Source organism: Pagrus major, chromosome 7, assembly GCF_040436345.1.
Source record: "Pagrus major chromosome 7, Pma_NU_1.0".
NCBI classification, from domain to species: domain Eukaryota; kingdom Metazoa; phylum Chordata; class Actinopteri; order Spariformes; family Sparidae; genus Pagrus; species Pagrus major.
In genome coordinates this window covers 31,217,856-31,245,826 of record NC_133221.1, presented here as the reverse complement: position 1 = coordinate 31,245,826, position 27,971 = coordinate 31,217,856, and the positions used below count along the sequence as shown (strand labels likewise).

Here is a 27,971-nt window from a genome sequence, read left to right as displayed (position 1 = left end):
TCCCAAATTGCTCCTGATGAGCAGTTGGTGCCTTGAATGGCAGCCCATCTAGTTTCTACATAATTTTTAAACAGTGATTCACATGAGTCCCTAACCCGAAAGTTCCTCTTTAATGCATGAATATATTATAACATATGCAGTATATTAACTGACTTAATTAGATGTCTTTGTATCTAGATAAATAAACATTAATGATAAAGCATTTAAAGAAATGTTTGCCCAAATCATTATCTACTAAACCCCTTGCTGATTGAAAGTCAGGTGAAGTTTCATGGTCCACAAAACATTTCTGGAACCAAACAGCAAGACGGTGTTGCAGCATTCTCCTAAACAACTGAAGCAGCTGGGGACTTGTTTTAAAATGTGAAAAAGCTGCAGAAAAAAACATACATCTTATTGGTGTAATCCTGGAGAAGCCCTGAAATCCCAAATTAATTAGAACAGCTGTTATCTTCACCATAGATGCTAAGCTAAAAGCGTTAGTGTGCACCCTGTCTGAAGTGGGTGCACAAGCTTGACAGTGTGTCAAAGATGTAAATAACATTTCTGCAAATCAGCTTGAAATCAGTAACACAATCAGTATGGAGCCATTTTATGTTTTTTTTTTTCAGTTGTTTCTTCTTTTTCTTACATTTGCTGGACCAACTTCCTTTAAGATTTGCAAATATTCTGAATATCAGCTCATGCATATGCACATCTTTGTTTTCAGCAGCAGCAGCCAGCTGTTTTCATTGAGCTGTGATCATCCCACTGCACATCACTGTACATTACTTGCTTTGCACCAAACAGCAGTAAGACACAGTCAGAAACAAGGTGGTGAACATGGTGGAGCATTTATCAGCTAAAGAGACAGATACTTTAATCAGGAGTTGGTGGAGACCAGGTGAACATTAAAATCAAATAACTGTTGCTCCATGTCAGTAGGTAAGTAAGCTGTATCAGCTTTACCTCAGATAAAGTGTCAAGAGTGGGATGTTTGGATTGTTGGAAAGTTCTGTGCTAAAAGCAGCAATAAGACATTTAAGGAGGACTGGCTTCACAAAAAGTCTTTTAATCATCTATCATAACTGAAACTTCAGTGTCACTGGCTAATTACAATAGATGACAATTTCCATACATCATATTTTCCATTTAATCATCAGCTGTAATATCTTATTATACAATTCATTTACTGGCCTGCACGTCTACAGATGCCACATGTCATTAGCAACAAGATACTGTAGCTTTAGAGAAGTAATTTGTAAAATATGGCCAGAATTTGACTCTGACAAGGACTATGACTCCAGGGACAAGAAGACATGGCAGGCAGGGACAGGAGAGGCATGAAGCAGTAAAGGACAGCGAGGGAGTCGGGCATCAGCAGCGGCTGAAAACAGTGAATATATATTTTCACATCTTACTCTGTGAATTAAGGATTCATTTCAACCAAACCAGATGTGACTGTGGAAAGACACACCGAGACTGTGTTGGTAAGCTTACTTTGTTTACACTGAGTATGAATGTCTTACAATGAGTTAACGAGGCAATTCATTTGGTGGCAGAGAGAAACTTGATTTCAGATGATGTATGGTTGGACTTTTCTGTTCAGTAAGAAAAGTAGATGTAAGAGTTTTCTTTCAGTTTGTGAGTTTATTTTGTTCATTTACTACACTGACTGCAAAGAGAACTTGTGAAATGTAACAGACTGGCATATAGTATCTCCCAGCTGAAATTTTGGGGGCTTTCAAACTTTCACCTCTTGTGGGTCACGGTGTAATATTACATAACGTCAACACTGTTGTTTCTTCACACTCTGTTGATGATGTTAGTTCATTTTTTTATGTCTTTAACTACAATTCTGGCCATATCTTACAAATGTCCCTTTTAACTGTTCTCCAACATACATTGTGGATCAACAATATGTTAGTATAGCAATTTGTATAGAAAAAATACACATGTGCAGAGTTGTTTCATTAGCTGAATTAACTGGAATGACTAGAAAATAAAGATGCTCTTTTAAACGTCTGGCTGTGTCCAGTGTGCATGTAGAAGGCACATATTGATATAAAACCGGAGTGTATTGGTGTTAATGTTTTTTCGTCTGTACGAGGAGGCAGGGACAGAGCCTCAGTGGTTAACAACGCTGGCTCACATCGTGCGAGGTCCTGGGTCAGAGCTTGATCCAGGATGCTGAGCTGGTTTTGTGTGGAGGTTGTTGGTCCTTCCCAGGTCTGCATGGGCTTCCTTTCACCATCAAAAGACATGAAGCCAGGTCAAGCAGGAATGATATATTTCTATATCCTATAGATATCAGCCAGAGTGTAAAGTGCATGATGCAGGACTGTCATATTAGCTATCCTGGATCTGGTTGTCTCCCGTAATTTGGATATTTCGGTCAATGAGCAACTCATAAAATCTATCTGCCTCTCTGTATATCTATCCATCTATCTAATTTCATGAGATGTCACTGTTCAGTGACTGCATGTATGTGATGAGATGACACAAGATAACTTTACAGCAGTTCCTATTCAAGAATTAGTGTGTTTTTGCTTTATAACCTGATTTTTGTGGTTTGATTTGGTGCACGGAGTGAAAAAAATCAGATTCAGTCCCATTATTATAACATTGATGTCAGATTGCTGAGTCCTTGGTTGCCAGCAGATCATCCAGAATACGCTCACACATGTACAGGCAGCGAGGCACATGGAAGAACCCTGAAGACAAAAAGAGAAACAATTATCTCACCATCGAGGCAAAGCAGGAAACTGCCTTGTGATCCACAGGCTCCAGCCTCACTGTTAGGCAATTAGTTTGTGGTTATTTGTTTGGTAACACTGTATACAACTAAACAACTAAACCACTAAACCACTAAAACCACTACAAGCACAGGATAAACTGAAATGTTAAAGATGAACTCCACCATTTCGATCCATCAGTGAATAAGGTTATATAAAGCCTTCAGTGTCTAGGGAGCTGTGTGAAGTCTGATACATGTCCTTGAGTGATGTCACTTGAGTCAGCGTCTGTTTGTTCTGAAGACTCCAAGTTTGAAAATGAAAACAGAAGAAGGGAGCTCGCTAGACCTCTGTAGCTGCTCCTCATCTCCTGTGAGGATCAGGGCTGCAGGCTACATTAGCATAATACACCACAATCTCTGACCAGACTCTACAGATACTTTCTGTATGTTTTCCCACATGCAGTAGAACTGTGTAAATTTTCCTCTTTCATAATTAATTTGTTTACTTTGTTCGTTTGACAAGTACTGACTCTGAGCTTCACCAAAGTTAATTACATTTGAATTATTTAATTCAAATTTAATTGAGGTTAATTGTGGTCCCTTTGCAGGAGACAAGGATAACATCTGTTAAAAAAACAACACCACAATAGTATAAAGACACAATAGTTGCATCTTGAATTTAAAATCAGTGAGTACGCTGTGCTGTCAAATATAACTGGGTACTGAATTTAAACAGAGGGCTGATGTGCAGTCACCTCAGCTGGTCTTTCTAGTTGTCCTCCCATTATCCAAGCGCAGATATATGAACCATTTAATGGTCATTAATGAAGATCCTTGCTTTCTACTTCTACAAGGACATGACGTCTCTGTACCCTGCTGTAGTTGGACAAATGCAGCTAAAACTACAGTGCCCATCTGTTTTATGCTAACCTGTGTTCCACCAGCCATTTTATTGAAGTGATTTGGCTATTCTGTTGCTCTGGCATCCTGCAATTATCCAACTCAATTATGTTCTTACCTTTAAAGGGACCACCTTTTAAATCCAGAGCCACTCTCCCCTCTTGTGTCAAATAGCCAAACCACTCGCCACTCTTAGCATCAGGAAACTGCAGAGTCAGGCACATGTACAGTATATATTAGACATAGACTGCACTGCAATATATAGATGTATTTATTTTCTATAAAAAATCAACAATAAGCAAGCTTCAAACTTTCCATCCCCTTGAGTCATCCACATAAAGTATATGTAAGTGATGTTTATATGTTATGTATAATGAGTAGATGGAACATGTGTCTGTACCCTCTCTGGAGTATCTGGTATCATTCATCAATTCGTCATTTCCTACATTTGTTGACAGCGAATCAGTTTGAAACATGTCACGGAGTGGTTTTACATGGTCGGTGGAAGTAATGGAACAAGAAGGAGCTGTTAGAGGCAACTCCAACTTCTCAGTGAGGTAACTAACTCCTCTGCCATCATCTAGCCGGTCAACTCTCCTTCCTCCGTACATGTGAAAAGTGATATCTGATGCCTTCTACCAAATGGCAACCTGCAAGCTGAAAAATTAAGCCAACGTGCAAGTACCAAAACTGCAGTCCACTTGAGGCTGGCTCCAAAAGAGCCCATGTTAAAATGGCTAACTATATAGCAGAAATTAACATGTTACAGCCTGGTACAAAAAACATTTATTTTCTCTATAGCTAATTTCCCCACTCATGACAACTATATTGGGGGTGAGTTTTTATACAACACACTCATTTAAATTATATTAAGGCTTTAAGTTATACATAATTGAGGGTGTGGCTGCATTAGCTCAGCTTCACCTCAGCTAGTTCCAGTCATCGATCTTGACCTCTCAGCCATGTTTTTGGTGTTGGTGCCTTTTTAGAGAATTGTTCATGCAAATAACGGACAAATAATATGGCTTGCTGTGTGGTCAATTGTACTAACAGACGAAAGAGGGGAGACCGAAGCTGATGTTAACAAGATTAGATTAACAACAGACAGCTGTTGATAACAACTCTTCAGCTCCACCCACGCTCCACTTCTTTGTCCATTTTTGATTAGCCAGGAGTTAGGTGGAGTCAGGTTCTGCCAAAATGGCTGGTACAACCCCTACATTCTGGCCTCCTCAGAAACCTATGGGTGATGCCCTGTCTACTATTTTTTCAAAATCAATCCCTTGTACTCTGGAGGAGTTGATGACTCATCCTGGTGCAGGATGAGTCATCAACAATTTTTTTATCGCTTTCCGGGAAATTACAAACTCTAAAATACCATTAAGAATACCCACAAAACTACTTTTCAGCTATTGTTGGGCCTGACACTGGCATATAGGTGAGAGATGGAGCAAGACAAATGTGATAAAAACACTTACATATTGATTTTGACTTAATTGGAACTCTCAGAAAAAGACATGGGATTGATACCCATCTGAACATCTCACTCTCACAAAGAAAGAGAATGTGTCTCTCCCTAATATGTAAAACAGTACCTTCAAATAAGCAATGAAAAATGTCAGTTGTCCTACTGGGCCTAGTCGGCCCTGCAGCGTAAACTCACATGGCTAAAGATGTATTCATAAACTTGAGAGAATCTTTCCAGCAGCTCTGGCCTCTTGGTTTGACTGTAGGCCATCAGGAAGGCGATGAGAGCCTCACAGTGAGGCCACCACAGCTTCATACTCCACTCCAACTGGTCAAATACACAAACAGGGTCAGAGAGCTTGATTTGATGCATGTTATCAAATGTGATCAACCAATGTGCAAACAATATCTACCATGACAAGCAAAATGCAACAGCATCCACTACCTCCAGGAATGATTGATTCACCTGTGTGGGGCAGTGACCATCCACATCAAGGAAGTAGAAGAGACCACCATGCTCTTTATCCCAGCCGTACTGATAAGGGAGCTCCACAAACTTGTCGATGGCAGTCCTCTGGAGCTCCTCATCGCCCCACTCTGCACTGAACTGAAGCAGGAACCAGCCTGCTTCCAGGGCATGGCCTGAGTCAGCACGGGTTAGCATGTGGGGAAGATCCAAGGAAAATGGAAAATGTTGAGGTCGGCAACAAAGAACAGGAAAGAAGCTCAACCCTAGCTTCCTCATGCACTCACTGTGCTTGCTATTATGAGGCAGTGTTTACCTGGGTTCTGCAGTCGGCCCAGGCAGCCTGGCAGCTCTCTCCCCTCTGGTGACACGTTCTCTAGAATAGCTGTGCCGTTTCTCTGTATCAGATCACAGGAGAAGAAATAAGTTTTACTTTCTTTAGGATGTTAAACACTAATTGGACAATCATCTAGTTGTCTGTTGCAGAGATATGAAAATCCCATTCAAAATAAAAAAATACGCCAGTTTTTGTAACAAAACAGTTTCACAAGGTTCAGCACCTCAGCTGTGATATCTCTCCCTCTCGCTTTCTTTCCTTTAGTTTTTTCTTTTCCTTTTAGGTCTCTCCAAACGTGTCCCATGGCTGCAGGCCAGGAGTGTCAAGGCCCTTTGACACGTCTCAAAATGCTTTTGATGCGTGTTCGGCCATTTAAAACAATAGGTTGGCTTCAAAATGCACGTCAGATGCTTTCAGTGTGTTTGGCCCTATAGTCACACATGTGCAAGTGACAAGCAGGTCTGAATTTTTAATGTTCAAGTCTTAAGCGAATCCCAAGTTAGAATGAGAATCAAGCAAGTCAAGTCAAGTCTCTGCTATAAGTCAAGCAAGAGGAGTCAAGTCATTGCTAAGGCTGAACAAGTCACAAGTCATACCAAATTTTAATGATCTGCCCCAGTTTCCACATTTAAATCAGTTAATAGACATTGGTCAGGAAAAGCTGAGTTTTATTTTCATTAACGAAAACTGCTGCAGCCTGCCTATAAATCTCATCATCATTTACTCCATCACATGTACTTGAGTAACTTTTTTTGGGTAAATTGTACTTTTTGGAGTAGTTTTAATGCAGCGTACTCTTACTCTTACTTAGTAGATTACTAGTAGATTTTTTTTAACTTTTACTCTGTTACATTTGGAAACAATGGCGCTACTTTCATTTGTCATTTTATGCATTCCTGCACATTCCATTAAGAGGCAGGTGGTCAGCTGGTCCCAGGTCTGCTGGTGCTCTGTTATCAATCCTACCACAGTCAAGCCTCTACACGACTCCGTACAAAGCAGCAGGAGGATGGCTTTCAAATCGCACTAACTGCTTATATTTACTTTCATTAACAGCGCGCAGCACAGCAGACTACAGTTGTATGAAGTCAGTAGGAAATCAGAGAACCCATTGCTCACAGAGAGCTGTGAGTGTCTGTTGTGGTAATAAGAATGATAACACTGTATACACACAGTATATCATGTCTCAAAACTACTGCTCCTGTTCCTGCTGTCTACCCTCATGTAAATATTCAAGCTAATGGTGTGTGGGCACCCAGTGTCATGCATATTGATGTAATCTGATCGGAAGAGACAATAAGTAGACCCAAATTATTCACAAGAAAAACACAACTGTGTCTTTTCAAGTGAACATTACTGATATAATGTTTAACCACAGGTGGTCTTCTTCAGGTCTAAGTGAAAAAGTGAACATAACTGTATTACAATAATAAAACATCACAGGCACAGCATTATCTCCTAATTCACCTAAATAAGTCATTTAAGCACTTCTGTAGTCTTATTGTCTTCATGTGATTGGACGGACCTGGATATGGGAGGCTCACACCTGATTGTGACAGAACTGAGACCTCTGCACTGGAATGACCTGTGGAAACTCTATACTTACTTTTTGACATAACAGACAGGGTCTAATATACACAAGAATTGTTGATTTATTTGCCAAATCATAATATAAAACAGGAGACAACAACCAAAGAATGTAACAAGAAACTTTATTTATAATAGTGTTTAATAATGTAATATTTTGTGCCAACAAGTTAGCTAAAATGCCATTAGGTTAGCTAAAAAGACACACTTGCGTACCTTTCTTTGTGAGTTTTTGGAATAAAGTGATGCTTGTGTCACTGAGTTTTGAGCCTTGCATACTGCTGTTCTTTTCCTGTTACCATAATTGACAACATAATCCTTGAATCCAAGTTTCATTATTTTTGGACTGGCCCCCTTGTACCTTGGCAACAGCCATTCTGTCACTTTGCCAGGTTTGTGCATATTGCACTAGAAATCATCCATTCGTGTTCAAAAAACATTAACATTCTTAAAGTCAAATCCTTTCGAGTCATCTGTTTCAAAGTCAAGTTGAGTCTTTTGTTAGTCAAGACCGTGGCAGACTCGAGTCTGACTCGGGTCAAGTCATTGGACTTAAGTCCCCCAGCTCAGCCACAAACTAACTGAACTGAATCTCTTTACTTCATGAAGCGTAGGAACAAAGAAACTGTCTATGTGTCCATACCTGGATGTGCTGTAGAATCTGCTGTACACACCAGTTGCCCAGCTCTCTGTACTTCTGAACCACCTCCTGCCCACGGCCTTCCACTAGCTGTTGCACTAGACACAACAGCATCATGGGAACTGCCATGCTGTTGATAGGAATGTCTCCAGGAAGCTGGGGCCGGCCCAGGCCTGATGAGTCCTCCTGAACCCAGTAGATTAGCTGCTCCATCATCTTTTCAGCCTCCAGCTAACAACACAAGAAAGAAGACAGAAGCCTGTCAGAGCAGAATCTGAGGCCGTTTCTCTCAAGCATGTTCAGACATGTTTACTTAGAAATGCAACCTTTTGTGTACTGAACCTCAGGTAAGCTAAATCACTGGTGAACTGCATGTCCAGAGAACACACAACACAGCTAGAAATGCAACACAAAAGCTGTTAACTCCGTAATAATTCACACTGTGCTTCAAAGACACTTATTATTATTATGTATTTTCAAGAAACTTGGTACTAACTCTATATTGCAACATCTCTCTAGAATAAACTTCCATTTTAAAGACATTTATTTTTATAATCCTAACTTTCATGTTCATCTTTTCCCATGTTTTTTTTAGTCTTTTCTGGCCACATTAGAATGAACACAAACATCTGTTCTGTTGGTCTGTCCACCACTTTTATCCACACTAAGTCAATAACTTTCACATGGATTGCCACAGAATTTTGTAGAACTATTTACAGTCCCAAGAGAATGAGAATGAGAATTTGAGACTTTGATGATCTCCTGAAAATTCCCAATACTAACATGCTAGCTTGACAGCAATGAGTACTAACAATAGCCATGTTCGTTGTTCACGTTCATTATGATAATGTTCAGTGTTTCTTATATGTGAGACATGAGATACAGCTAGTTGGATATGGTTAGCGATGGCGATGATGTGCTGTGCTCACAGCCACAACCCCTGAGCCTGTCATTCAGCAGCTAACTCAGTAGCACAAAACCCAAAGAACAGAGCCACAGTGACAGTAACACACTTGGCTGAAGAGAGGGGCTTGGATACTTAAAATTTTAATTTTGCTTGCTTTAGTTGGTTTCTAAAATCTTACCAACCCCGACTTTAAATCTAGTACAAGAATTCATGTTCCCCAGAGGAAGAGTGCTAATGACTTAAGTCATCTATGCAGAGCGTAGTGAGCAGTTATAAATCCATGCTGGCATTGTCTGCGTTGCTGGCAGCGGTGGTGGATTGCAAACTTTCCCCTTTAAATACACCGACTCCTACGGCTCACAGCTGTGTCTCTGGGCTATGCAGAGTGGACAGGCAGAGTGTCCGCAGGGAGGGCTGCCTGACCTACATACATCCAGCCTGTCCGCTCTCTGTCACCCAGAGACACTCCAGCAGTGAAGAGCGGCTCCGGAGGAGAAGTATAATCCAAAAAGAGGAGCGGCAGCCGGCCGGTCCGGAGAGACTACAACAGCCAAAGAGTGCACTGTGTTTATTGGGAAATTACAGGTTACAATCCTGTTATAAGCACAACCGCTAAGCACTGGAGCAGCCTGAAAATGTCATTCAGCCAAACAGTCCAATCACAGTTGCTGTGGTCTGTGTCACTGCTATGTGTAGTTACATTCCTGTGGAGGTGCACGTCAGGCTACAGTGTAGGCTACGGTGTAAGGCATGCACCTACACAGAGGCTATGATTCAACGCAGAAGCATAAATCAAGCTTTACTGCCACCAGTGATGTGTGAATTAACATCTACTATAAGCGTTTCACAAAAATTTGGTCCAGAGATTCATAGTGCCAAGCATATAGCAGGTAATTGAAATTTTAAAATGGTCTACTACTTTATGACCGAAGACCCGCAAACCGAATGATATTCCCTCAGCTGTACCTTGTGTTTAATGCTCAGTAGCAAATGAAAAAAAACATGTTAGATGAAAAAGCATTGAGATATAACATTTAAAAAATCTAATTGTAGATTGACCACAAGTACAAAACATACATGTGAATATTCTGAATTTGCTATTCATATACATTTTGATAAACCCTCAAATAAAGTAACTGTGCCTACGTCATATCAGTGTAGTCCTTAACAACGAGTAATAGAAATACAAAGTGTGATGTCCCATGGTGTCAGCTGTTACATTATTTTGCCACAGTTGTTGCAAAAAAAATGGGGAAGGAGTTTCACCACAGCTTGATGAATTTCAACATCCTGTTCATGCACTATCAGCAGAAAAGTAGCACAAATCCAGCACATATAACATCTACAGTGTGTCAAAACACAGTGGTCCAAGTTAAAAACTGCCTCTCTGAGACAGGACTATTGTTTCTTTCAGTCTTTTACTAACCTCAACTACTACAGAGAGGTCTGTAAATGAAAATGAAATTCATTTAATCACATTTGTAGCTCTAAAACACTGCAGTATGCATCTCTGTAAGCAATTAGTTACTTGATTATGTTGGTACTTTCCATCAAGGTCAATAAATGCATCCACACAATATGAAAATCGTTGACAAAATTAAAAACATACACAACATACAATGTACAAAAGACTTTATAATTCTCAGAGGCTTTGCGTAAGAATATCATCGTCTGCATTATTTGATAGACCAACTCTGTCATCCTAACAGGCTGGTCACACTGGCTGTGTGAGCAGCGCATGTGCGTGGCGTAACCTTTCGGTCATTTCGGTGTCCATGTTAGAAGGTTAGAGCAGCCACACTGAGAGCGTGAACTGCACTTCAAGTGTGTTTTAAGCGAGGCTGCAGCCTCGTAGAGATCCGGAGTCTCGCCTATTTTTGCCACAACACATGCAAGTGAGCTGCAACCGCCACGCACTACACAAGCAGCCAATGTGGCCAGCCCTAAGGCCCCGAACCTAGAAGGGCAAAACAATGGGGCAGTTCCTATCCTATGTATTATATACAATCTGGTTAAATAATGTCTTTGTACCTGCATATCCTTGTCACCGGTGACTCTGCTCAGTTCATCCATGGCCAGGATGTAGAAACACTCACTGAATATAGTCCTCTGAATTTTAACTGCTTTACCATCTCTTGTTAAGCAGAAGGCACACTTCCACTGGCCACTGCTGGCACCAGGGACACGAGCAAACTTCCTCAGGAATGCCCCTCCTCCAAGATACAAACAGAAGAATAGAACATTAGTTATGATGGGACACATTTCATGAGCCAAGAGTATAAAGCCCTTCTCAGACATGAATACATAACATTGCTGGCTTCATCTGTTGAAGTACTTGTCAGTCAAACATAAACGTAACGTGAATGTTTGCTACAGCTCTTTTTTTAGACATAGCAGGACCGTTACAGAAAGGCTCACAATGCTAGCACAGTTTTGCGGCTGGAGAACAGCGGTCAGTTGGTTTACAATGATATGAAGAACACACAGTGTTTTCTGTTTGTCACAAGCCGTCCCTGTGAAGGATTTTAAAAACATACAATGCCGACGTGGTTTTCATACACACAATATGAAATTTCTGCCCCTAGAGGTCACATCAGATTCTCCTCTGATCCGAAGCTGTTTACCAACAGGAAGAGGGCGCAGTGATTACTACAAGAGCTGAAGGGGAAATGTATTTTACTTCATGAATATAATGTTACAGAGGAGATGGTAAGTGTTGAGTTTAGTGAGAGGTCGACCTGAATTCATGAACATAGTCACACACAACCTTGATGCGTGCCGTTGCTCGCTACCTTACTGCTAATATGCATTAAAGCTATCTGGCTGTTTGGGGTAAATATACACCACATGGGTAACACCATCAAACACAAACGCTTCAGTCAAACTCGGACGATTTGGGATAACTTTAGTATAGAATTTAACAACATTTATAACAAAGGTCTAGTTGTTTTTAGACATTATAATGCAGAAATGTATTATGTCATTAAGTTCTAAATAGTTTAATTTTTCTTAATATGTGAAGAATATTTAACTCCAAATTTTTGTATGTTCATGTTATGAATTCAATTAACAGAAGCCATGCTTCTGTGTGGGCATATCCCACTGTTTTTACACTTTTATTTTAAAACCTTTTACAATTTTCCAAGCTAAAAGCATGCCTGTTTTTCTTAGTTGTAATAGTAAGTGAAATTTTGCAGATCCCATGTTTGAACCCGAAAGTGACAACATGTTGTGCACTTTACTGTGGCTGCCGGTGATTACTGTGCCTGGTGATCAGCAGAAAGTACAAAGCAAACACTATCATGGCTCATTAATCTCAGCCTACTCAGCCATTAAACCCAGCCTACAAAAGAACACCATGCTGCACCATCTGTTGCACAGATTTAACTGTGGATGTGTTAATCTTTAATATTGCACAAACATATGCTAAGCTTCAGCTCAACTTCTGAACATCCAGACTTTTAAGGCAAAAATCAAAGGGTCCAGAAATCAAATGCGAAGATCTCATTAGTCTCTAATTTGCGCTCTGTGTTCTGCTTAAGTTTAAATGCACTATTTTAATTTACAAATGTTATTCTGTGAATTCTGAATTCTATGTAAATTCTGATGACTGGATTGGAAAATGAGAAGTTTCTTCTGAGAAGAAAGAAAGAGCTAGAGCCCAGGCTCTCACTGCTGTAATCTTTAACATACCAAATGATATGAAAGTGCTGAAATGAATTTACAATCATGAATTTGTTATTCTTCCAGAGGCTTCCCAGTACTGAGGTTAAAGATGATCTAGGTTAATAAGAAATAAAGGGATCATCCTCTGGGGAGCACGAGTTCACAAAATAACTTTAACCAACCAACACAGCTCGAGGGATCGCAATGTCGGCTGGTCTGCCTCTTTGGTCCAGACTGAAGTTATCTGCACTTCTATTAAACAGCTTCCTGCAAAATTTGGTACAAACATCTACGGTTTTCAGACGAACCACTGTGGGTGAAAGCAACTAGACATTGTCATACTGTGTAGCTTTTGTGGAATCCAAACAGTACTTGGTAGTGGACTTGGACCTGCTTAGAGTCTGCAGCACAATCAAGCTTTACAATCATACACACCAGCTATTGCTGCTTCAAGGATTTCAGGCTTATGGAAGCGTTCCATGGTTCGGTACAGGCGACAATACATCCACACCTGTGACAGAAACAGTCAGAATACTCACATCACAGATGAGGAGCACATTTCATGCAGTGGGTTAAATGTTTTACACAGCCAGTATGACTTCAGAGACTTACCTGTCGACCCTGCAGCCAGACGTACTTCAGCTCATCATAAATCTTCCCATCCTTCCCAATACAAGTGAAAAAACCTCTGAAACAAGAAGCAGAGATTCAAGTTCATGACACAGATCCAGATGACATGCACACTACAGTTTGACTTGGTGCTTGGTGCTTATATAAGTTGATAGTATCATTTAAAAAAGCATGAGCAGACAATACTTTCATTTCAAAAGCATTTGGGTGTAACTACAGTACCCGTGCACATCGTCATGAGAGTATTTGAGCCAGAAGTCCACAACATTGTCCAGTTCTGTGCGAAGACGCTCTCGACACTCCTCCAGCTTCACCACAGACATTTCTCCCTTCAACAGGAATGTGAAAGTCAGGTTGGAATAAAAGGTGTGTTGATGATATTCCCTTGTTTCCTTTTGCCAAGAATACACCTTACTGAACACAAATTCAGATTTTTAGTCAAGTGTAGTAACTTTGGCATATGATTTACAACAAAAGCACAGAAGATCTCTAGAACCAGCACAGTTTCAAGGTAGACACCCAAGATAAGTGTCACCAATTCAGTACTCGACAAAATGTGAGATATGGTCACAATCTCCCTTTCTGTTCCTTTAGTTATGGCACTGAATGACGGCTGGTGTTTTTCAGGCCATTATGATGTCACAGTGATTCTGACCTTTGATGAGATCGGTACAGAGTAGTGCTGCACGATACTGAAAAAACAACGCACGGTCGAGCTCATGCACCCACTACAGACGTGGTGCAATCACAGTGAAGATTTCAGCTTTAAAAAGGGAGTTAATGGGGTCTTTTCAAATCAATTTGGCTTCCAGAGCCGTATGGGGCCATTTTATGTTGGGTTTTGGAACTGACTGATTGACTGATCGATTGATTTTTACATGTTTAATGTCCCCATCTACTTCAGTTGTTTAGGAGAATGCTGCAGCGCTGTTTTGCTGTGAAGCTCCAGAAATGTTTCTGGAGTACGAATCTTCACCTGACTGTGCATCGACACAGGGGTGAGCAGATAACGACTGAACTTTAATTTAACAGCGAACTGTTCCTTTAAATACATTTCAGTTACATTACACCACTACATGTCACTGTGTGGGTTAATACATACATTAATACACACAGCAGGTGATCAGTTCAGAGGTACATATTGTTACAGATTACATGAATAGAGGATATGAAGGTTAAAGTAGCTTTAGCCTCGACCAGCTACATCAAAATGCTGCTTACACATAATGCACAATTAACAATCATTTATTACAGCCTATTTTATAATATCATTCTGCATAACCTGTATTCTTCATACTTTAAGTGGCAACATTTACATATTAATACTTGTGTCGCCTACATGTACATGTTAATGCAGGATCACAGCAGTACGTTGCAGACGTGGAGGTCGATCGGCCTGTGTCAGTGACAGAAGTGCAGGGTGAGGGCTGACAGGGATTTTCTGTTTAACTTCATTTTGAGGGCTGGACGCACACAGCGGAATGTTATCTAGACCTGAAGCTTCCTGCATGTTTCGCCATCAAAATCAGCAGTCAGGTCAGAAAGCTGTTGGTTTTTAAACGACAGTCCAACACTGGGTCTGATCCCTGGTCCTCGGTCCTCGGTCTTGATGAAAACCGAGAGAAACGACCTCACAGCTGTGAGCCGTCACGCTGCACTGTATCGCTTCGGGTTTTTTTAGTAGTTGATAATGATTATCATGCAGGCTCACTGACAGTTAATGTCCCGTCTTGGCATTAATAAGAGGACAGAGCAGAGGAGACAGAGCTTACCTTCGGTCCGGACGGCTCGCTGTGCAGCAGTGTGTGTGTGAGCGGTCATATGACCGCACAGCTGAGGCTGCAGGAGGAAGTGGAGGAGGATCACATGGAGCACGGACTGATCCTACTGTAGCAGAGATCATAACGTGTACGGGACGTTTCTGTCCACAAGGTTTGCTTTCTTCAGTGAGAACAATGTACACAGAATCCAGACGTAAAAACAACAGGAAGCGTAAGCTAATACATGTTGCCTACATCAGCGACATAAGGAAAATCTACAATACATCAAAAGAAAGGAAAAACCTCAGGTACATACAGTACAGGTACATGCAGTACAGGTACATGCAGTAGTATGAGTACTGAGAAATGGTTTATGCTGAAAAAAAGTTTAATAACCACATTAAAGTCCTTATATTGGCAGCTCTACCGTCGCCCCCATGAACATTTCCAGAATCTGTGAATGTGAAAACATTTTTCATATCACAAGTTTAAAGGACAAGTTCACCCAAAAATGAAAATTCAGTCATTATTTTCACACTCCTGTGCACATGGACAGTCGGGTTAAGGACCTTCACAGCAGAAAACCGTTGCAGCAGTCTCATAAACAACTGAAGCAGATGGACACTTAAACTACATAAACATATTGATATTTTCCTTACATCACTGTTAAAGCTGAAACCCTCACTGTAGCTGCTAAGCTAAAAATGTTAGCACAGCTCTTGTCTGAAGTATGTGCAGCAAGTGGGTTATATTGTCTTGTCAATCAATCAATCAATCAATCAGTCAATCAATCAATCAATCAATCAATCAATCAATCAATCAATCAATCAATCAATCAATCAATCAATTTGGGATCCTAGGGCTTACAGAGACTTGGATTATGCTAGATGAGCTGTATGGAGCCATTTTATTTGTTGTATTTTTATTTATGTTTTCTTTTTTTTTTTCATTTTAAAACAAGTCTCCATCAGCTGTTTAGATGAATGCTGCAAAGCTGTTTTGCTGTGACGCTCCAGAAAAGTTTTGTGGACCATGAAACTTCACCAGACCTTCCATCAGCACGAGGGTGAGGAGATCATGACTGACTTGTCAGTTTCAGGTGAATGTACCCTTTAATGGACACAATATGTCTCCTACTTCACTGTTACGTCCATTCTCAGTGTATGTACACTGGAGGCTTCAAGTTTCCATACCACACTTGTGTATGCTGAACAATGGACCAGGATTGGCCTCCAAGTTACTTATGATATCACACATCATGCTCATAGGCCTGCCTCTTAACAGCCTATCAGATTCAAATATCAGATCAGATTTTCACTGAGCACAGAGAAAAATCACACTTTCAGCAATGAATGCAAAAATAGTCTTCTGATGCATCATTTTACAGGGGACTTAAACTGCAAACCAGAGGCAGAAAAAATCTACTGTCAGACAGCTGCCATTTGGAGCCCACAAAAGCTCACAGGAGACATTTTGGCATGACACAGTTGGCAAAGAACAGGTATAATAAAATTAATGATGGCTGAAATCCTCTAAGCTGTTTCAGTTACAGGGTCCTGTTATTGGTCACACCTGTGTGCTCTGGAAAGGCACACTGTGCATTGTTTACTCAGACTTATGCATATCTTAATCAGTGTGCATATTTGGAGTACAGAACATGGACACGATCTGAACTGATTCTCTCTGGCAGTGTTTAAATTAAGACAAGACAGCTTCAGGTTTGCATTTTTATATTTATCTGCTGGCCTTCATGAAAGACTATACCACAATACAAATCTACAAATCAAGTGGTGTCAGGAGATGGTTTTGTTCAATGCCTGAACTGTTTCAATCAATATTTTAAGATTGCCCTTTCCAGAACATTTGTGGTTGAAATTTCCTTAAGGCAATTTTCTGCTTTTCCTTCAGAGTTACAGTCTGTTTGGTCAAAGCTTCTTTGGGCTCAGTGCAGTGCTTCTCACAGGTGATCCTTTCTTCTTTCAGAGCAGAGGAAGTGTGGTCTACTCTTGGCTGTAACTCAGAGTTTCTTGTCTTTTCTTGTTTCAGGTCATCTTTGAGTTCTAACCTGCTTCGCCTGGGTTCCACCGTGAAAGGACAAACGGCTGCAAGGATCCCTCAGGGGACTCAAAACCAGCCAAACTGGAACCACCGTCTTTGAACAGAGGAGGTGGCCTAAGACATTACTTATTATCAACCACCTACAATGCAGTACTGAGTTCTCTCCCCAGACAGCTTAACAACCACTCATACCTGGGCTCACCTAGCGCTAACAACCCACATGAATGCCGGTTGGGTCAACAACAAGTGGCCCTAATGACTCTGAAACTCAGAGCTCACATGTGTCCTTAATGACTCTGTAAGGACACTCACGATACAGCACTTAGAATGAAACAAGTACAGTTTTGATGTGATTATGAGTGACATGATGTGTGTAAAAAATGTTGATTCATTTATGAAGCTTTCTGTGGGTATATTAATTTTAACAGTCTTTTAGCATGTACCACACATATTGATATAAACACTTTCTATTGCTGATTGTGTTTTGTGTGTGTAAATGTAATTGGGAGGTTAATATGAATCACCTCCAGAGTTATGAAGAGTTCCTACTTTGGGTTTGTATTGCCGAGAAACCAGCAGATGGCAGTATAGACTAATCCACCGTAACATTCACAAGCATTTCAAGCCTTCTCTACTACCTGTCACTTGTTGATTTAAAAAGGCATTACACAACCGGATGATATCAAGTATCACACAGAGATTATTAAACATATAAGTTAAAAGAAGTGCTTGTAGCACAGCACCGCCCTTCCTCTCTTGGAACTGGGTAACTGCCTGTGTTGCACTGCCGCTGATCAAATCATCTGCCGGCTCTGGTGACAGTACTGACTCACATGAAGGTGTATGAAAAAACAGACTGACACAATTTTCAGTCACACAATGTGATGAGTCATGTCAGACACTGTGCAGGCCCTGCTGCAAGCCACAGTGGGACTACATATGTTCCTTTGGGCACAAAATATGTTTTCTTCCCCAGGCTTTAAATGTTCAGGTTCTTACTCTGATCATTGTTCTCCTACTGCCCCTCTACCAGAGTACAGACAAGCTCTAAGTTAATAAAAAATAAATAATCCTGATATGATATGTTAATCAGTTGTCAAAACAAGGAAAAGTTCACGTTGGAACTGAAATTCAGTCATTATGTATACTCACCCTCATGTTGATGATTCGTAGACAACAAAACATTTCTGGAGCTTCACAGCAAAACAATGAGTTTTGCTGGATTCTCCGAGACAACTGAACTAACTTGGGGCTTGGTTTAAAAAATTTAAAAACTGAAAAAAATACATTCTATACACCCTTCACTAAGATGAAATCTCCACTGTGGCTGATAAGATACGTTATAAGAACCTGCTCACAACACTGCCATTGAGTTTCAAGTTCAAATGTATATTTTGGCGCTTTGATACCTAGTAACATTATATTCAAGAGAACGAAGGCATCTCTTAGGCATGTTGATGTCATTTTTAAAAAAATATTTTATTCTCATTCAGGTATGTAAACTTTAAGTCATAGTGCCCCCTAACATTACATATTATGATGTTAGATTTTACAAATAATTTACAGACGGTGACTGTAATGAATTTATGAATTAATTTGGTCTCTTTCTATCCTCAAGCAGCTGCCAGATTTATTCTGTATACCCACCCAACTACACCAAGATCACTATTGCCCCAAATAGTTCAACAACAGTATCCATACTAAGCCCAACCTCACCTTGGAGAACCAGAACCAGAGCCTTCCAAAGCTCGACCACACCTGGCTGATCAACAACAACCAGACTTTGATGAATCTGATTCAAACTTTGGCTCTTAGCAGCAAGAGCAGTCTGTCAAACAGAGAGCACTGAATGCTCACTCACCACCACATTGTGTCATGGCTGAAGGGCCTTATCGTCACAGAACTGTGTATCTGCTTGCTTTTTGGATAACAGCTGCACAATTATATCTCTTGAGTTCATATGACTTCCCATAGACCAGTCGAAGTTCGATCTGCCACACTGTCCGACCAATGCGGTGATTATTTGTGTTCTTTCCGTGACTTCAACACGACATCAGGTCAGATGGATGAAGAATAACATATGATTTGTTTTATCAGTTCTGATGATTCGTTAAATGTTATATTTAATCATAAATTATTTATGGTAATTTCAAAACAAAATTGAAAGTTAAAATCTTATTGTAAATGACCTCTTGCGGCCCACCTACAGTACCTGCACGACCCACCAGGGGGCTGAGGCCCACACTTTGGGAATCACTGGAATAGGTCAGTTGCCACTGACAAGGACAACAACTACTTGGTGTAGTTTAGGAAAACATTGCTGTTTAGATTAAAATAACTACATAACTTTTGTAAATTCAGTTACGAACGCACCAATGTTATGTACGTAACTTCAGTTACTTTACGTACGTGATCTATATTAATTACGTTAGTAAATTAAATTAACTCACTGTTGACTTTTGCTTTCACACTGGACGTGAACAGAGCTTTCCTGGATGAAAGTTCTCCCAACCATCAACCCCAACCTCCTCCTTATACAGACTTTTTCACTCTTCATACTACTTTACCTGACTTCCTCTTTTGGTGCTGTAATAGTTACTACAGCCTTTAGAGGTCCGACCAAATGTAAATACGGGTCATAAATAGATTTTTTCAGTCTCTATGTGCCTGTGCACTATGACCAGCAGAGGGCCTTCTCCAAACAATATGTGTTACTTGGTGTGTATATAAGTACGCCATGCTTTCTTAGCATTACAAAACACAAAACTCATGTTTAGCAGTGTTTAAATCTGCCCACTAAGTAGAGCTCATTCTGCAGCTAACAACAGCTACAGTTTCCCTCTCTTGCCTCCCTAAAGACACTGGGAAAAAAAGCGAAAAGGTTTCATATTTTCAAATTAATACTATGCTCAGGGTAATTGAACATATTACACAGCCAACTGCCAAGCTGTTAATCACAAGGAGAGTGAGGAGGAGAGCAGCAGACATCCATCATTGCGGTGTAATAGACATGATTGAGCTCAGGGATCTGTGCTAGCCTGGTAGTATCTGCCTCCACCGACAGCCATACTCTCTATGGAGCGGAAACCAGATTATCCAAAATGACAGCAGTGTGTAAGCAAACTGGCTGGTTGTCAACAGGAGAGAGAATACGCCACGAGAGTGTGTTGGGACTGAGTGTTTGGATGTAAACACTTTTGAGTGCTGGCAGTTTGTGTGGGCCATCAGAAAGCTAGAAAGTCATTATACGCTGAGTTTTACTTCTAATGCTCTTTTAATGGTCCAATGTGTAGGGTTTAGGAGAATCTATTAACAGAAACAGAATATAATATTCATAATTATGTTTTTATTAGTGTATCACCGCCTGAACTTTCTCATGAATGTAATCATTACCCTCGAATGAGCCATGTATCACTACCGAGAGAGCAGGCCCTCTTTCACAGAGTGGAATGTCTCCAGTAGCCAAGACAAGACCAAATAATGGTTCTAGAGAGGTCCGTTTGCAGTTTTAGTGGTGATAGCAGGCTTACTTTGTACTGCTCCATCTGGATCGCCATACTCTACGCTTTGGTCAGGTCCAGGCATCCTGCCAAAGAAGCCAAAAGCTGATAAGAACAATTACTTGGTTAAAGCAACATTATGTAGCAATTGTTATTTTGTACAATTTGGAGAGGATTTGTGACATCCTCTACCATCAGACTGCTGAAAGATCTTGGAAGCCATGGTCAGGAAGACCATCAGAGCAGTCTCAGAGGTGGCTGAAAGAAGCAGCCAGTGGATTTGGCTCAAGCAGAACGACCCATGCTGGGACTCAAGTACCACTTAAGGGTGAATTTCGGAGGTGGTTGAGCACAGGACACAAGCTGAGGGCTGAGCATCCTGTAGCGGGCCACCCTTACGGAGGGTGCATAGTGTTAAAAGCAAGGGCACACTACTGAAGATGTGTCCTCTGCCCAACTGTCCCAGAGTTTTACCCTGAGATTCACCTCCCACACAACTCGGACTGTAGCAGATTATGGAAATGGAAATGGAAATACTAAAGTAAAGTGAGTAACTCAAAATTGTACTTAGACACAGTACTTGTAAATGTAAATGTACTTTCCATCACTGTTTAAAAGAATCAAACATTGACTGCAGAAAGGGAATCACATTGCTAAACACACACTTTGTAGTCCCAGACAACAAATGATTGAATCTTGGAACATTTAGGTTGATATCATAATGTCTTCCGAAAAATACAAACATCCTGTGATGTTTTAATCTGCGGTATTTTCTAGGAAGACGCTTGTATTTTTATGAATGAAGCTTCAGCTGAAGCAGAGATGAAGTTAACAGATGTATAGACCTAATCCCAGAGCTACATGTGACAGCACAGTGAATCTCACGGTTAAGAGATGACTCTCCATCCTGACATGACAGTCAATCACTTCACATCCACTATAACGACAGGTTGGAACATGTCTGCTCTTGCCATTCTTTCCATCAGAAAGAGCAATGGGTTTTTTGTTTTTCTGTTTTTTACAGCTAGCCTGGGGAGACTACAGAGACACATACCATCAAAGACAGCAGCCTATTGTGAAGCTGCTGTGTTATGGGACGTTTAAAAGCCTATAATTACAGACCCTGGTATTTTCTTGACACCATCATATCACAGAGAGCAGCATCAACAAATATCCGGAAAAAAAGGGTGTTGTGCAATCTCTTGCTCCAACCCCAGCCTTGTTTATTCACTAAACTATCTAAGGACATTTTGACACAGAAACTTTAAACATGACAGCTGAAGGGACAAAACAATGAATATTAATAACCATTCTTATATAACTGGTTTTTTTACACTGCCCACTGGCTCAGGCACACCAAACCGACATCAAAGAACTAGCGGTGATCTTTCCAAGGGGGAAAGTAAGGGTGTGGAAGCTGTAGCAGTGTGAAACATATCCAACTTCAATGTAGGGAACCAGAGTCGGCATCCCCTCTTTGACCTGCAACTTCATTGTCCTTTTTTAAAATATATGTAGCCATAATTTATCCCTAATGTCACAATGTTTCAGTTCATTTTCCATAACACCATTATTCCCCAGAACTGTTTGCCATACGCTTCAAAGATATTTGAACAGGTATAAATGACAGGATTGGTTATAGTGTAGGACACAGCCAGCAGCTGAAATAATAGAGTACTTACTGCAAAAGAAATCATATCTATTTTAAGCCATCCATGAATCAAGTTTATCACAGTCTAATATCCAAGTGTAGGCCTAAACTATATTCACTATTACTTTATTCACGTAAATGTCTGAACTGATTACACTTTAAACTGCAGACACACGTTTGATTTTATCAAATGAGAAATACCCTATGGATTGAACACCAGACGACCATTGCATGACACCCCTGAATGCCAGGCAGTCGAGCACATCTACAGTGGGCCAGGCAACATGTTGGTTGTCAGTGATGTTCACTGATGAGAGCAGGATCACCCGGCATCGGAATAAAGAGTGGCAACACGTCTGGAGGCGTAGGGGTAAGAGGGCTTTAGGCCAGTGTGAAGGGGTGTAGGACAACTCTACTTAAATGGGTCGTATTCAACTATTTAAAAAAACAAAACAGACAAATATTTGAACATTCCCCTCATTTTATTAGAATCTCGTTTTAATTAAATTAAAATTTGTATTTACAACTTTGAACAGATACAATCCAAAATGTACAGTCCACCAACAGTGTGTGTGTGTGTGTGTGTGTTTAATATCAGGATATGTAGTTTTAGCTGAAGTTCCTGAGGTACACCAGTCTGTGAGGCTGGAACTTCTCTCGACACAGAGGGCACTCAGCCTAAGAAGTAAAAAAAAAGACAAACACACACATGACAGTGTTACATTGGCACACACACAAAGTTGTGGGCAAGATTTTGGGGGGAAGATTTGCTGTTTGGCCCCCACTAACACCTCCATTCCTCCCACTCCCTCAATGTGGTTTCAGATTTGCTGTGTGTTAATATGGTTTATCACAAACTAGGTTGGAAAATATGCAACGTATGAGCACCAGACTGGAATAATGAAGGTCTGGAAACTAGACACAGGGACCTGCAATACAGAGCCTCACAAAGTAAGGCTCACCCACTTTAAGGCCCTTGTCATCAGTGTGCTATAATGTGTTTTTATACTTTAACATTAAATACCAACAATACGAAACAGAAATCTCATTGGAAATACTGCCTCAAAATCAATTTTACACAAAGGGTTTTATTTAATAAATTACAACAAGATGAAATACTAAAAACTCTTCGGTTGCAATACAAATTGTTTAGGTGAAAGAGAAAGCCATAAATGAGTAATTTTACATCTTGATGTTCAGTTTTAGTACAGATGACAACTGATTCAAATTATAATCAATTGTGCCAGTCATGACACAAGCCTGACCTTGGTGTTGCACCACTCTGTGATGCACTCCCAACAGAAGAGGTGTCCACAGGGAGTGGATGTGGAGTGTCTCCTCTCCTCAAGGCAGAGGATGCAGCGGGCAACTCTGGAGCCTGAGCTCTGTGTACGCTGAGGACTGGAGACAGACAAAGACTTCAGCACTAAACTCAAATTATAAATATTACTTTCTATGTCACTCTTGTGTCCTGTTATTCAGAGATGGCGATAAATAGAAATCCTGATTGAGTGATAATCGGCCTCCACAATTTTCCTTATGGCTCACCTGCTTGGTGCCGACCGACCAAAATAAAATTATTTGACCATAATAATTTCAATTAAGTGCCATCTGATCTGTGCTGCAACTTCTGACCAGGCTTCAATGACATTTTCATCGATAATTAAAGACACTCATTGAAATACTGACAAAACTCTGTTCACTTCAGGACTAAAATATTAAACTGTAGTATAAGGATAAGTTGTTTTAAACTACAATTCTGTCCAGAGCCGTGTTGTTTTGTCTGGTCCTTGTAGTGTACCTGAGGTCCCTGTAGAGCCTCCACTCCTGCCTGGCTCGCTGTCTCTGTCTGAAGTTGTTGAGCTGCAGACAAACTGTGATGAGCAGCTGGAAGAGAGACACGGCCCCCAGCAGCCTGTAGCTGCTTCTGATGGTCCCGTCATCGCTGTTCGGCCCCATCACACGAAGCTACACACGCACACAAAACACACACAGGTAAGTCGTAATCCGAGCCTCTTTTGAAAAGACATTATTTATTTATAATATCTTTTCAATGGCTGGGTACCGTTGACATTTGAACCAAAACTGGCACCTGAAATTGGTACCAGTACCCAATGGTACCTTTTTTCGGTACTTAACGCTCTCTGTATTAACAAACATTTAATAATTAGTGGTAGATAATGACTGAATTTTCATTTTTGACTGAACTCGACCTTTAATAACTAGTAGTGAATAAATGATGGGTGTGGATATTTAGTAGAGATCTAATAAATGTGAATTATATATGAATGCTGACTTGATTATATATGTAAATGTATGGCTGGGTCTACTGTAAAAGTTTTTTAAAACAGAATAATATAACAGTATATTTCTGTTCTGCCTAAAATGTGAGATACTGTATATCTAGGTATGTAAAAAAAATGACCTACATAGCTGATACCAGCCGCCCTCTTTGATAGGTGATAGAAAGAGCCACTGATATAGAAAAGAGCCACATGTAGTCTGTGCAGGAGAGTCAGACCCCGCTGGAGGAAAAACACGGCGGGCAGGCATGCCTTCCTCTGGGGCTCTGACAGCAGCCCCACTGCCCTCTGCATCCATCTCCTCAGCCAAGACTCCAGGCTCCACAGCCCGGATGGTGCCTGCCGCCGACTGACACCACTGCGGCTCTCCTGCCTACCTTCCAGCTCATTCTCAAGGCACACCAGAACCTTGTCCAGAAGGTAAGGAAAGAAGGCGTGGCAGAGGACAAACAGGCCTCGTCTAGCCCTGGAGGGGATTTGACGTTTGCTGGGATCCACCTGGATGATGTTGACATATTCTTCACCAAGGGTTTGGTAACCTTGGGAGGAAAATGATAAAAATGGAAACAGTTAACTACAACCCAACTAGTAAAACATGCATACATTAAGGTAAGATTTCATGCTGGTTTGTTCAGTAACTACCTGAGAATGTTGTTATTCCGTAATATGTAAGGTCCGCCAGCAGCTCTATCTCTCTCCTCCAGTCCAGCCATCTTTTGGATCCTGCAGAGAGAGAAACAAGTTGAACAAAGTTGAATATTGAGAACAGGTGCTGAATTTCCTACACAGCTGTTTCATAATTGAACAGGCAGTTGCTTTATCACTTTGACATACAAAAGGAGCTTTAATTGTGACGATAACCAGCCCATCTATTGCTTGAACGAATAACATAACCACATTCTGATAAAACTTTGGCCTACATTTAGAAAACCTATTAGTAGTGAGTGACCACTGAACTGAATACAACTCGTACAATGTAGTGTGACTCATAGCACATGTACATTATAAGGTTAGGCCCCCACAAACATCCTCACCAGTGCTGGGGTAACGTTAGTTCACTTTATTTTGGAAAATTAACACCAAATATCTGTCAGTTTCATTACGCTGCTTAACCTTCTAATAATAATACATGCACTTTTTAATTAGTAGTTTATGCCCTATTACTCACATTTATCCGATAGAGAAGCAGCATTAATGTCAATACAATTCAAGTTTTTAAATATGTTGGGCCATTAACGTTTTTTCCAGTCCAGCAGACTCAACAGCAGTATCCAGGTTAGCATGAACACATTCCTCAAAGTTTCTCACTGACTACATATTGCTCAGTGTATTCAATGATGGATGCCGAATTGATGAGGGACTAGATATCTTCCAAATTATTCTTTAAAATCAGTGACTATGAAAGGAGTTTTGCAACCAACGAGATAAGGAAATATAACTGCGCCATAAATCTGGCTAGCGACATGTTGGAAGTGAATTAAACTAGCTGACGAAGACGAAAGCTAATTTCCCCGTGTGTTAAATTTAGAAAAACTTACCAGCAAGTGTTTGAAAAGCTTCGTTGGCGTTGTTTTTTAGGAAGGTCTGATAATATTCGTCCTTCTGACTGGACCGAATCAACTGGGACTGGTTTGCAGGAGCGAGGGGCATTGTGAGCTAACATTAGAGACTAACGTTCCCAAACCCAGTTACAGTTCATGACGAAATGTTTATGTCCACTGGCCGAAGCTTTTCAGGTAGACAACCCCGAGCAGCTCTCTGCATCCATACGGTAGGCTGAACGTCTAGTTAAACACCAGCATGTCATGTTAGCCTACAAACTGCGAGCAAACATTCAAGAAGCAGCACGCCGATATAAAAACAAGCTAACCTAACTTCGACTCGTGTCCGTGGTTCAACGCTCTGTCCCTCTGTTCTGCATACTTGGGATATGCACTGATATTCCTTTATAAAAGTTTTGACAGGTCCATGCAGCCAAATCCAGGAAAAAGACAGGAAGTAGATGCGTTAACAACAAACAACTGAGACTGATTATCAAGCTCATAACTTACAGTGCCACCTACTGGCAGGAGGAGGTATTGCAAGCTCACTTGTAATTTCACACGACGAATGAAGTGTGTTTGCTGGAGATAAACCTCCTTGTAACTTTTGAATTTCCAAAGAGGTCTTTTTAAAAAATTTTAGGTGTCGCTTTTCATCATGTTCTTCATGCTTTTAGATTAATATTTAAACATATTGCTTATTGTTTCACTTGCCTCCAGAGCAATGATGGCTGTTTTTATTGTGATTTTATTTCATTCCATTTTCATTTAAAGGTCCACTTTGTAAGAAAGTTGATTTTTGAGTCTCATGCCCAACTTGTCAAACACTGATGCTTTGGGATTGTAGGTCGGGTAGACCGCCATCCCAAAGCATCAGTAGCCTATTTGACGAGTTAGGAATAAGACTCAAAAATCAACTTTCTTACAAAGTGGACCTTTAACTCTGTGGTTTTATTTTTAGGTCAAAAGAAAGGCCTTTTTCACCATGGCCAAGAAAGGTCGAACCAAATGCAAAAGTCACATTATGAATGCAAAAGTCAGAACACAAATGGCTGGCTGGCTAACCATTTCATGCCAGCAGTGTGGCTAGTTCCACGCTAATAATGCCACTGCTGGCATGATTAGTGTGGCTCACGCATGGGTCGAGGCTGCAGTGAGGCGTCATCTAGAGGTTCATCTAGAGTCTTGCCTATTTTTACTGCAAGGCACACACAGTTCTAAAAAAACGGCTGAATACGTCCTGTAGATAGTAATATCAAAATAATACCAATGTTTTACTACAGTTTTAACATCTGTATCTGTAGAATATGTCACAGACATGAAGATAATACACACAACAGGTGAAGGGCAGTTTTTTTCCTGTGCACTCTATTTTTCTTACCCTCCCTCCCTCCTTCTCTTCCCCTTCCCCTTTTTGCTCTTTCAAAGGGGGTAAAGGAAAATCACGTCATCCTATTTATTTTATCAAAGGCAAACTCCATGTATAGAGATAGGGCAGGCAGGAGCCGTGCAGCAGCAGCAACGCTGCCTATGTGGACACAAACACGTGACTGAGCTGCAGCAGCTCAGCAATGCAGCCGGCACACACTACACAAGCAGCCAATGTGGACAAAGTGTTAGCTGTCAGGCGGGTTGCCGCCAAGCTGCCCTGCCGCTGCTTCGCCACCCAGCCTGTTCGCACTACCGAACGAGCCTAAGAGACACTGTAGTTGGGACAGCCACAGTGTCCTTGTGTTTACCGGGGCAACTACAGCTCCCAGTCTGCTGCATCAGCTCCACCGCTGGCTGTTTGTTTTAAACAACCATGAGAAAAAACACAAGCACAGCCCAGACAACCACTGA

At 40.8% G+C, this 27,971-nt stretch overlaps 2 protein-coding genes across 3 annotated transcripts; both read right to left on the bottom strand.

The window, feature by feature from the left end:
- Nucleotides 1–1,031: 1,031 nt before the first annotated feature.
- renbp (renin binding protein) lies at nt 1,032–15,154 on the bottom strand. 2 transcript variants are annotated; one of them, XM_073469362.1, is made up of 11 exons: nt 15,089–15,154; nt 13,539–13,645; nt 13,299–13,374; nt 13,122–13,197; nt 11,052–11,233; nt 8,117–8,344; nt 5,866–5,947; nt 5,550–5,725; nt 5,280–5,411; nt 3,735–3,822; nt 1,032–2,693 (listed from the first exon to the last, which is right to left on the bottom strand). In XM_073469362.1, the coding sequence occupies exons 2-11, from the start codon at nt 13,637–13,639 to the stop codon at nt 2,611–2,613; spliced, it is 1,224 nt and encodes a 407-aa protein (XP_073325463.1). In that variant the 5' UTR covers nt 13,640–13,645; nt 15,089–15,154; the 3' UTR covers nt 1,032–2,610. The 2 variants fall into 2 exon arrangements, with proteins under 2 accessions (XP_073325463.1, XP_073325464.1); XM_073469363.1 differs by having other exon boundaries at nt 2,520–2,693; nt 13,539–13,730; nt 15,089–15,096.
- Nucleotides 15,155–22,748: 7,594 nt separating this feature from the next.
- On the bottom strand, nt 22,749–26,525 carry pex10 (peroxisomal biogenesis factor 10). The gene is made up of 6 exons (XM_073470140.1): nt 26,127–26,525; nt 25,231–25,311; nt 24,715–25,127; nt 24,087–24,253; nt 23,551–23,686; nt 22,749–22,963 (listed from the first exon to the last, which is right to left on the bottom strand). The coding sequence occupies exons 1-6, from the start codon at nt 26,236–26,238 to the stop codon at nt 22,895–22,897; spliced, it is 978 nt and encodes a 325-aa protein (XP_073326241.1). The 5' UTR covers nt 26,239–26,525; the 3' UTR covers nt 22,749–22,894.
- Nucleotides 26,526–27,971: the final 1,446 nt, after the last annotated feature.

Excerpts from the sequence above, each read along its gene's own strand:
- renbp (XM_073469362.1), bottom strand. The coding sequence starts at position 13,639 with ATGTCTGTGGTGAAGCTGGAGGAGTGTCGAGAGCGTCTTCGCACAGAA. Across the intron at positions 11,234-13,121 it reads CCTTGAAGCAGCAATAGCTG|GAGGGGCATTCCTGAGGAAG; the intron begins GTGTGTATGATT and ends TGTATCTTGGAG. Across the intron at positions 8,345-11,051 it reads CCGGTGACAAGGATATGCAG|CTGGAGGCTGAAAAGATGAT; the intron begins GTACAAAGACAT and ends TTGTGTTGTTAG.
- pex10 (XM_073470140.1), bottom strand. The coding sequence starts at position 26,238 with ATGCCCCTCGCTCCTGCAAACCAGTCCCAGTTGATTCGGTCCAGTCAG. Across the intron at positions 24,254-24,714 it reads GGGCGGCTGGTATCAGCTAT|CTTCGTGTGATGGGGCCGAA; the intron begins GTAGGTCATTTT and ends GTGCGTGTGTAG. Across the intron at positions 22,964-23,550 it reads CAGAGTGGTGCAACACCAAG|GCTGAGTGCCCTCTGTGTCG; the intron begins GTCAGGCTTGTG and ends TTTACTTCTTAG.